Source organism: Lipotes vexillifer, unplaced genomic scaffold, assembly GCF_000442215.2.
Source record: "Lipotes vexillifer unplaced genomic scaffold, Lipotes_vexillifer_v1.1 scaffold194, whole genome shotgun sequence".
Taxonomy (NCBI): Eukaryota; Metazoa; Chordata; class Mammalia; order Artiodactyla; family Lipotidae; genus Lipotes; species Lipotes vexillifer.
Window position 1 is genome coordinate 2005965 of NW_006771758.1, and position 11467 is coordinate 2017431.

Sequence of the window (11467 nt, forward strand, 5' to 3'; positions counted from 1 at the left end):
CCCCCCCCCCCATTTCTCTCTTTTACCCCTGAAAAGGATCTGATATCAGTCCTGTACAACTAAGCACGTTGTTCAGTAGGTGACTACCTCTCCAGAGTTTATTTTTATTTAAGCCTGCCCCTGCCAGTGGTGTGCTAGAGCCTGCTTATGTTGGCCCACATAAGAGCTGATTGCTACATTTTCAGGAGTTCTGTGAGCCAGTAGACTTTACATTGGTAGTTTGACGTTGGTCATGATGGGAGTATTTGCTCTATAGAAATTGGCAAACACCACAAACAAAGGCTCTCTCATATTCTCTACTGCCATTACCACTACAATGATTGTTAGACCTTCACCAGCATACCACTGGGCCCTCATCTTTCCTTGTCCTTTGTTAAAGAATGTCTGGCAACAGGGATCACTTTGCTGAGAAATTGGCAGGCACAGGGAGTGTCTGAAATCACGCCTGGTGGCCAGTCACCACCTGACAGCTCCACGTTTCTTTCTGGCCCACTGCTCCAGCATGACAAAGGAGCTTCCCAGCCCCATGGAAAACACTTGCACATCTCAGTACTTTGAACAGGCATCTGACATCAGATCTAAATCCATGTTAAAATAAAAGGCTCAGTCAGTATGTATTATAATGACAATGGGCATGGAAATTTGAAATTAGAAAAAAGCAGACTTATTTTGCAGAACTACAGTATTTGTTCCTGACTATGTAAAGGATTATTTTTATATGATATCATAAATCCACAGAATTTTAGAGCTGCAATGAACATAATTTTACAAATGAGAAAAGAGAAAAAGAAGCTGAGACCCTGAGAGGGGAAATGTTGGCCCAACATCACGCATCTCATGATGCATGTATGTCTCTACCCACACAGTTATATTTAGTCACAGAATAGAGGGAATCCAGAACCCTGATGTTAGCCAGACTTTGAATAATGCTTGAATGTTTCCCTTCATTTGAAAATGATTATGTTATGCCACCCTGCCAGCTCCTTCACAGATATAATGATGATACAAATAATAGCTAATTTTTACTAGGTGCTTACTAGGTGACAGGACTTATGTTAAGTGCTTTATATATTAAGTTGAACTACGTATATGAAATTGCCAATATTTGATCTTTTTTTGATCTATCAAATGGTAATTTCTAATAGGTCAATCTAAATATATTCTCTCTAAATATTCACCATTTTTCCATGAAGTGAATAGTATTATCACACCCATTTTACAGATGACAAGACTGAAGCTTTAATTTAAAAATAAATTTTAAAAAGCTTTCTTCCCACAAGTGTTATTCTTATTTATGGGCAATGAACAATGTACTCTTGTGTGCAAATCGATGGCCCTAAGCAATGGAATGTACATAGAACATAAACAATAATACCTAACATATCTTGCCTTTCTCAGTGACCTTGGAAAATTTTCTAATCAATAAATTTCTGTAACATTTAAAGAAATGCTTTTTAAAATGCTATTTATGAATATAAAGCATAGACATTAGAAAATAAGAAATTTGATGTCTGTGCGTTATATATCTGCTGTATCCCACGTGGAAATGTTAGAAACTATAGCTCAGGGCTCCCCAGAATGAATTAATTGTCCTAGAATTTGCATAATGCTTGAATGAAGAAGCTGAGTTATTTTACAACATTGTCTACATGCAGATTATAACCAACAAAATTCTGAATCAAGACCATTTGGTTGTATGTCTATCTGCAAATAATATTGTACAGAATTCACAACCAAACAGTTCAAAAAAAGCAGTTACACTCAGAAATGATCAGTACTACATACATGGGATGATGCTATGTCAAGTGATGAGTCAGGAAAGAAAATTAGTGAAAACTGTAAAATGGGCTTTGAAAAAAATATTTAAACATAAATGACTACTCTTCAAATATGAAACCAGAACTTCTAATGTCCCATTCACAATAGAAAAAAATTGACTGATACCATGTGATTAATCAGCTCTAAATGATGAATTCTCCAAGTTGAAAACTTGGCTATTGGCCCTCCATTAATTCAGTCAACAAATATTTATTAAATATCTACCACAGGGGCCTTGCACATAAGTAATTCCATATTATTCCCAATTGATTGGCTGATTATTATCAGTAAGCATCTGCTTAAGATGAGCATGTCTTTTCACCTCTAAAAAAGAGGCAGTATTATTTCACCTGCAACTTAGAAGTCTAGGAATCCATAGGCTCCATACCCGGCCTGGCCTCTTTCAAGTCTCCATCTCATTGAACACTTCAAAGCCTGGCTCTCAAAAGACCCCCAAACTCATGCCTACACCTACTAAGTCAGACCCCAGCCAAGAATTCGAGTGCCTTTGTCTCTAAGTGACCATCAAGCACCAACGTTATTTCCCCTACCTCCTTGATGATGGAAAAATAATACAATGATAGAGTAAGGAGGCAAACATGCTTTGAAAAATTGCTGAAAAGGGCTATACAAGTGCTACTTCATAGAAACAAGGAAAGAAGAAAGGAATGTTGTAGGTGGTATTTCCAGTCCTTTCATTTTATAAAGAATGAACCTGATGCAGAAGGTAGAGACATTTGCCCAGGCTAACTCACCTAGAGAGAAGTGGAGTTTGGTCTCCCGACCCCTCTTCCAGTGCTTTTTGTACCAAACTACATTGTTATGATTATTCGCGTTGCACTTATTATTATTGATGTTATGGAATATAAGACTATCTTTAGATATATAAATACTGACTTAGCTAAGCAGCTGTAATCTTCTAGATAAGAACTGCTGTTCTGTACTGCAGAACATTTTGTGCATGATAGCCTCCTGGGAAGTTCTCCAAGGGATGAAGAGGCTTACCACTGGGCTTTGCAAATTCTAGACAATTAAATGCCCAAGGACCATTGTTCCCTATGTCAGGTGAGTGATGACCATTGAGACAATTAAAGCTGAATCCATAAAAATGTTGACATGGGACACATCACTTAACCATTCCATTTGCCACATAAAATATTATAATTTAAAAGTCAAACTTAACCTTGCAGGGGAAAGATAAGCTAATGAATAATAAACGTACTCTTTTACAGTCTTTAGAATTGAAATCACCTAATAAAGTTATAACCCATCTCTTGACTTTTCTCCATGCTCCCCTCCAATTGCTCTTACTGTACTTTTTAGGTTGTTATAACAAGTACATCTGTGTTTTCTGTGTTCTTATTTTATTCTCTGTATATCTTCATGAGCCAGCCCAGTCTAACTATAAAATACTGTTTTAAAAAGGGCAAAACAAAGTGCTCACATACCCCATGACGGTCCTCAAAGTATGCCAGGCTGGTTTTGGTTAAAACAAAGAATCGAACTTTAAAGTTCGAAGGAGAAGTTCTTCTCTTTTGTTGGGATTTCTTGATGAGTTGTTCTTCCAGGAGGATAAAGTTGTTCATGATCCAGTCCTTGAAAAGTGATGCACCTTGGGCATCACCCCTCAGCACAACCAGAGGAAACAGCTTCAGGGCAAGGAATGAACTGGAGAGGCAGTTGATCTTCAGAGAGTTGTTCAAAGGCAACTTGCCTCCAATGTTATCTCTCTACCAACATTCAGTCAACATTGCAGAGCTTCTCTTCTGATGTCAAAGCCCACAACCACATCCTTTCAAAATTCAGAAAACTATGAAGCGTAAGTAAAAATTATACATACCCTTTGCTGTACAGTTTAGAAATGATATTTGAAGAACCTCAGACTCAAAATGATATGACGGATTAGAGTTTAATCTTCATAGTTCCTGCTTTAGCCCGTCTAACAGTTAAGGCATGCAGCACAAGGGGTAGAAACGTGGACTTTGGGGTCAATGGACAATAGTTTGTGTGTTAGTTTTCTGTTGGCTGCTGTAACAAATTATCCCAAGTTTAGATGCCTCACGAATTTATTATCTTACAGTTCTGTAGTTCAGAGATGCAAATTGGGTCTCACTGGGCTAAAATCAAGATGTCAGCAGGGTTGTGATCCTTTCTGGAGGATCTCTAGGGTAGAATCTGTTTCCTTGCCCTTTCCAGCTTCTAGGACCACCTGCATGCCTTGACTCTCAGCCCTCTTCCTCCATCTTCAAAGCCTACAACAGCAGGTCAAATTCTCTCATCTCATACAACTGTAACCTCTTCTTCTGCCTCCCTCTTCCATATTTAAGATTCCTTAAGATTACACTGGGCTTGCCTGGATAATCTAAAATAATCTCCCTATTTTAAGATCTGTTTATTAGCAACCTTAATTCCATATTCTACCTTAATTCCCCTTTGTCATGTAAGCAAACACATGCACAGGTTCTAGTGATTAGGACGAGGACATCTTTACCTAGCACGGGTTGGCTTCTGGCTCCACCAGCTAACTAACTGTGATACTATAAGCAAATTACTCAAGAGCTCTGAGCCTCAGCTTTTTTACCTGTGAAGGGGAATAATGGTGTCCCTACATGTGGGACTAGTCTCCGGCTTCCATGCCAGTCTCATCTCATACCTCTCTGCTCACACATTTTCACTTTAGCCCTCATGCGTGCTTCTCATGCTGCTTTGAACATCTGCTCCCTTTGCCTGAAAACATCTTCTCTCCCCACTTTGCCTGCTTTAACTCTAAATTATACTGCTAGTCTCAGCCATGTCACTTCCTCAGGGAAGCCTTCCTGGCTTTACTAAGTCAAATCCGCCAATTATATATGTAGAGGGCACCTTATGACATACCCCTTAAGACAATTGTCATTGTACTTTTTGAAGGGTGATTTTTGGATTATTGTTTGTCTCCCCCACTAGTCTGGAAGCTCCCTAATGGTAAGGAGGACCATGTGTGGTTTTGCTCACCATTACATACTCAGCAACCATCATGGTGCCTGGCACATTAAAAGGATGTTTAGAAAAATGTGTTGGATGAGTAATCACCAAACTGGGTTGGACAATTGTAAGAGACAATGGGCATAAAACACTTAAGAGAAATATATTAAAGTTTATTATTTTGTTAAATTTAAATAAAAGCCCATAGTAGTTTGTCTGTGCTACAGAGAAATGATTGCTTTTCCATCGCAAAACATAGTGGAAGAGCAGAAAATAAGTAAGTCCTTCAGAATGGCATAATAAAGTATACATGAGCTCTGAAGACAGACAGAATTACATTGGAATCCCAGCTCTGTCACTTACTAAGCTGTTTCTTTGAGTGAGCTACTTTCCCTCGCTGATCCTTGGTCTCTGTGAGGGTCCTTTTGAAGACAATCCCATAAGCTCTGTGAGTGGTGGATGCTAGTCATGTATCTGGCCTTAGAATTAAGGTATAAAGTATCGTGAGTCCTACTTCTAGCATGAAGTAAATAACCAAGAAATCTCAGTGTAAGGAGAGATGGCATATGCCAGACAGGGATAAATAATGAAACAGATCAATCATTATTGCTGTATAGGAGTGCAATGATCTAGAATTTATTTTTTTCATGTGAGTTACCAGACTACAGCTTAATTTTGTCTCATATATTGGATGCCCCAGCATAATCAAGACACTCAAGATTGTTGGGGAGGGAATACTTTTTTTTTTTTTTTTTGCGGTATGCGGGCCTCTCACTGTCGTGGCCTCTCCCATTGCGGAGCACAGGCTCCTGGCACGCAGGCTCAGCGGCCATGGCTCACGGGCCCAGCCGCTCCGTGGCATGTGGGATCTTCCCGGACCGGGGCACGAATCTGTGTTCCCTGCATCAGCAGGCGGACTCTCTACCACTGCGCCACCAGGGAAGCCCAGGGAATACTTTAAATGATTTCCCCACCTCCATTCTGAGATTTTAAGATGTATGTGTGGAAATACACTGCCCCAAAGAGGTAGTATTTCTTTTCTCTCCTGAATATGGACTTGAGACAGGGATTGCTATTTTCTCCAAGTATCTATTCTCCCCTTCTTCCCAGGTAACAGACTCCCTGCAGGTTATCTGGGCATCTGGCCCGCCAGAATAAAGATTACATTTTTCAGTCATGTTAACTGTATCCTAGCTAATTGAACAGGGCAGCAGTTATGAGCACAACTTCAAGGAAATGTCCTTAATGGCAATCATCATACCCTTTTCATTCTCTTTTTCCTCCTTCCTGCTAACTAAAATGTGAATGTGAAAGTTGGAGCTAGAGCAGCTATCTTATACCTTGAAATAGAAATTGCATGTTGAGGTCAGTGGAGCATAAAATAGAAAGATTCTGGGGTCCTGATGACCTTGGATCCTCCTTGCAGCCTGGGAGCACTTTTTCTTTAATGTAAAAAGAAATAAAATTTTATTTTCTAAGCCCCTGTTATTTTGAGGTTCTGTCACAAACAGTAAACCTAATTTTAACTAATGCAGTGCATTTTCAAACTAGACTGTAAAGTCCTTTGAGAAGGGTAGATTTATACCTGGTTTGTTCAGGTTGAAAGATTTATGGACTTCGCAAAGTATTCTCATGTGGGAAAGCAAAATGTCATCAGTAGCTGTTGTAATAGGAGCCTTTCCTTTGCCAAATCTCCATGGAGTGTAATTATAAGTAATTTTATTCTCTCTCTCTCATAGCACCTTCAAACCCACTCGCTGGGATTGGTTTTTGTCCTCACCTAAACATAACCTTAAGAGACCCAATATTCTCCCCATCACTCTTAGGAAAACATGTGTAAAAATAATCCCTTTGTTTTGTTTTAAAGTCCTATTGGGAATTCCCTGGTGGCACAGTGGTTAAGAATCTGCCTGCCAATGCAGGGGTCACAGATTCGATCCCTGGTCCAGGAAGATCCCACATGCTGTGGAGCAACTAAGCCCATGAGCCACAACTACTGAGCCTGTGTGCCACAACTATTGAAGCCCATGCACCCTAGAGCCCACACACTGCAACTACTGAGCCCACACGCCGCAACTACTGAAGCCCACTCGCTCTAGGGCCTGCGTGCCACAACTACTGAGCCCACACACCTAGAGCCTGTGCTCCGCAACAAGAGAAGCCACCGCAATGAGAAGCCTGCGCACCACAACGAAAAGTAGCCCCCACTCACTGCAACTAGAGAAAGCCCATGCACAGCAATGAGGACCCAGTGCAGCCAAAAATAATAAATAAAACATTGAAAAAAATTCTAAAAAAAACCCAAAGAAAAACAAAAAATACCTATTGATAACTTTTGGAGGATGCTGGAAAACCAATTTATTATTCTGTAAACTGCAAAACAAAGGGAAAGAATAAAATATTCTTCCTATTTTTCCTGAAGAGCCATATCTCAGTTTCGTAATCAAATATTTAATGAAGGAGAGTCCTTCTTTACAGAAGAATTCCAATGAATAAATTAAGGAGTGATAGAATATCACCATTTTGCAATCCTAATAATGCATAATGGTTTTAGGCAATGCTCATCAATGGCTGCTAAAATCATTACGTGAAGAGCCAATAGGAAAATCTATAATTTATTTATTAGACTGATAGCATTGTAACACATTGATCAATCTTAACAGCAGGAAAGGAGAGACAATCAGACATTATGTATTTCCTGAAGTGATGCAATAGGAAGTACACAGAAGCCTTTTGCCAAAAGAAAAAAAAAGAAAAAAATCAAACAATCTCATCCAACCTCTAGATCTAAATTCAAGTTTGCAGGAAATACAAGAGATAAAGGAGCATGACAAACGACAGCATGGAGATAAGTTCAGCATACAGTGGACCCTCTATATCTGCAGGTTCTGCATCTGTGGATTCAACCAACTGTGGGTCCAAAAAAAAAAATTCCAGAAAGTTCCAAAAAGCAAAACTTGAATTTACTGTGCACCAGAAACTATTTGCATAGCATTTACAGTATATTTACAACTATTTATATAGCTTTTATATTGTATTAGGTATTATAAGAAATCTAGAGATGTTTTAAAGTTTACAGGAGGATATGTGTAAGTTATATACAAATACTATGCCATTTTCTATAAGGGACTAGAGCATTTTGTATTTGGGGGGTCCTGGAACCAATCCACCATGGACACCTCGGGTCTGTACCCAAATCCCTAAAGACAACTGACCCCATGTCTGTAACAAGTAAGTCAGAGGGAGAACCCATAAGATTAAAAGAGACTTTAAGAGCCATATCAAGCATGTGCTGATTTTGTTTGGATTTATATTCAAACAAATCAATTATATAAAGACATTATGAGACAGTTGGGAAATCAGAACACTGCATATTTGATGACTAAATTAATTTTTAAGGCACGATAATGGCACTGTTGTTATTGTAAAAGAGTATTGTACACAGAAACATGCAGAAATAATTATTGATAAAATAACAAAATATATGAGATTTGCTTTGTTATAATCCAGTGGAGGGGGAGAAATAGGCAGGGCAAGAGATGACAAATTTTTGGCTGAGTTGACAGTTGAAGCTGGGTGATGGATGGGTTGGTGGTTCTTTATTCTCCTTACATTGCTATATGTTTGAAATTTTTCATAATAAAAGTTAAGAAAAAGGCCTGTCCAAGTCAGTCTAATAACAAAGACTCCAAACACATATTCAATTTAATGCTTTTCCTCAACCTAAGCAGAGGTCTGGTACAGGCTTTGAAGCATGTTGCCTTTTCTACTATATGCTAACTCCTCCTCCTTCCCCATACACTAGCCTTGCTTCTGACGCACTCCTTCCGGCTCAGGCTTGGGGCAAGAAGGGAAACAGGCACTGAATTCAATGAGGTCACAGTTGTAATCTTAGGTTGATGCCCTCTGAATGTGGTGGATACACAATTGTTGCTTTTTCTTTCACGGGAAAGTTTTGTCATGTGTGTTGTTGCCATTATTTTCAGAGGGCTCTGACAGCAGTTCTCTTGACATTGGAGATGCCAGTCTGTCTCCCAGCGAGCCCAACCTTCAGCTCTTGGGCTTCTGCTGGTCCTCCTCCAGCGTGCCTCCCCTGCAACTCTGTTGGGATCCCTTTGCCCATCTTTGTTGTCCTCTTGGGTAAATGTTCCTTGAAAATGAACTGCATGCCACTTATTCCCTCCCATGGCTCTAGAGAAGACTCAGGTATCCATTGATGGATGGATGTACCATTTGCCCCAAGTGCAGCCTCTTCTCCCTCTGACACCAAACAAGGAGCTCTTCCGCAAGATTTAACCTTTGCCTTTCTCCAAATGGGATTTAGACAACAGTCCTCATAAACCCTATAAGACTTAGGTCAAGCTAGTGAGTAGTCCTTTAAAGTTCCTGTCACTTAGCTTCTGGTGGATGCAAACACCTGCCCCCTTTCCCCCTGAGTGGGTTGTGAGAGGAAATGCACAGTGCACCAAAAACTCTCTCTTGGTTTTTCAAGCTTTTGTTTTCTTAAAGCTGGAGGTGGCAAAGACTATTACTGGCAGAACTTGTTTTGCTTCCTATTGTGTCAAGCACAGATGATAAGGTATTTTACTTTAGGACAGAAAATCACTTGATTCCTTTAATTGTATTATTTTAGGTCTTTGAGGCCTCAACTGAAACTGAGTTGGAAAAGTTTGTTTAACATCCTCTAACAAAGAAAAAAACAATTCAGCCTGGCACTACTGGATCCAGCTACTTAGTGACATCAGAAATTTTGATTTTCATTTCTTAGTTTTGTGTCAGCTTCACGCTTAGGAAGGCTTTCCTCTGTGACAGCAAAAGGCTGACATTTTACCAGTGGAACTGGATTCTTTTTCCTAATAGTTCCAGCAGAAGTCTCAGAACTATGAATCATTGCCCTGGCCTGGGTGAGTTGCTAATATGTAGCTCAGTCATTGCAGCCAAGGCAATAGAATATTCTGTTGTCTATTTCTAGGTCTGCACCCTTTCCTGGATTTGGGGATGGGATACAGTCGGCCCTATCCAGCCACATGGGCTGAGAGTAGAGAGAGGTTTTCCTCTAAAGGAACACCAAGAGTGTTGCCACTAGAGGAAGTGGAATGGGTGTCAGCTCATCAATAAATCATCTCACCTTTACTCTGCCCTGAAGCCCATCCTCATTGTTCTAGCATTTGAGGCCCTGCAAGTCCAATCCTCTTCTCTGGTCCAGGGAATAGCCATTTAGATAAGTGGAGATGCTTCTTACATCACTCCAGAGCCCTCCTGTGTCCAGGATGAAGAGATCCTTCAACTGCACCCTTAGGATATGGCTTCCAAGGCCTTCATTATCCTTGTGGTTCTCATCCAAACTTGATCAGGTTTATATGGATCTGTTTAAGAGTGATACCCAGAATATTTTGGTAATTATATAGCTTCTATCTTCTGAAAAATTTAAAAAAAACCTTATTCTTTCTAGAACTATTAATCCTAGAGGAAAAAAAAATAACATGAGCACATAGAGGTATTTGTACTAAATGTTCATTGCAGTGTTTGTAATGGAAACAACCTATATGTGCATCAGTGAGAGAAACTGATTAATCTATGGTGCATCCATTCAGTGGAACACTGAGATAACGAAAATGAATGAAGAATTTCTACAATGTATCACTCTAAAAAAGTACAAGATCTATTGTTAAGATAGAAAAGGTGCAGACAAATATGTATGGCATAATCCCATTTTTGCATAAAAGTATTTTGTGTTTGTATTAATATGTACGTATATGTGCAGGGCAATGTCAGAAAGTTTCTATAGCAAACGTCCAGCAAGGCACTGGAAAGGTAGAGAGTTGTTTTGCGTTTTAATTTATGTAATTAAAAAAGACCATATTGTGGGGGAATTTTTTACTTTCCAATTTAAAATAAAAGTATGTCCTTTGTCAGAAATAACTGGTTTGATTACTAGAAGATAGTGATAACTGAGGTGGCCAGTTAGACCTTAGACCTAATTTTTGAACTATATATATATATATATATATATACACACACACACACACACACACACACACACACACACACACACACATACATACATATATATGTATTTCTGGTTACAGAAGTGAAATATATCTGCTGGAAAGAGCCAACCATCAAAGAGACAAAAATAATGATCACTTTTAGTCTCACCCCTCAGAGATAATCAATGTTAACATTTATTTTACTTTTTTCAGAGTTAAATTTAATATTTATTCATTGCAATATAATTGCAATAATCATCTTATCCCAGCTCCTGGATCATTTACCATCTCCCACCTCTACAGTTTCTAATCTTTATTTTTATCTTAAATGTTAACTATTTTATTATTTGTATGTGTATTTAATTGTAAGCTTCTTCAATATAACATCAAAGAAATAAATATTTAGACCAAGATGGGATGTCTCATGGCTTATAAACGCAGCAAAATTGGAACCCAAGAGAGGGGAATTGTCATAAGAGTGCAGAATTTGGGCTCTGAGTGGGGCTAAACATGTCTGAGGACAGAAACTAGAAGGGAGCAGAAAGTGAGTAGGTGGGGAAGAGAGGTGACACTTTTTGGACCATAATGTTGAGAAATAAAATTCTTTAGATCTCCTGTCTGGCTTCTTTCATCATTTTCTTTTGAACCCTAAGGCAGAAGCAAACTGATTTGCATAGTGGCACTTAGGGAAAGAGTGT

At 39.1% G+C, this 11467-nt stretch overlaps 1 protein-coding gene across 1 annotated transcript in view; it reads right to left on the reverse strand.

Annotated features, from left to right (window-relative positions):
• The window catches only part of ITK (IL2 inducible T cell kinase), a 67798-nt gene extending 64271 nt beyond the window's left edge, over positions 1–3527 (reverse strand). The window contains exon 1 of the mRNA XM_007447127.1: positions 3267–3527. Within this exon, the coding sequence (XP_007447189.1) occupies positions 3267–3404 (138 nt within the window). The 5' untranslated portion in view covers positions 3405–3527. The remainder of the gene's footprint in view (positions 1–3266) is intronic.
• Between the last annotated feature and the right edge of the window lie 7940 nt (positions 3528–11467).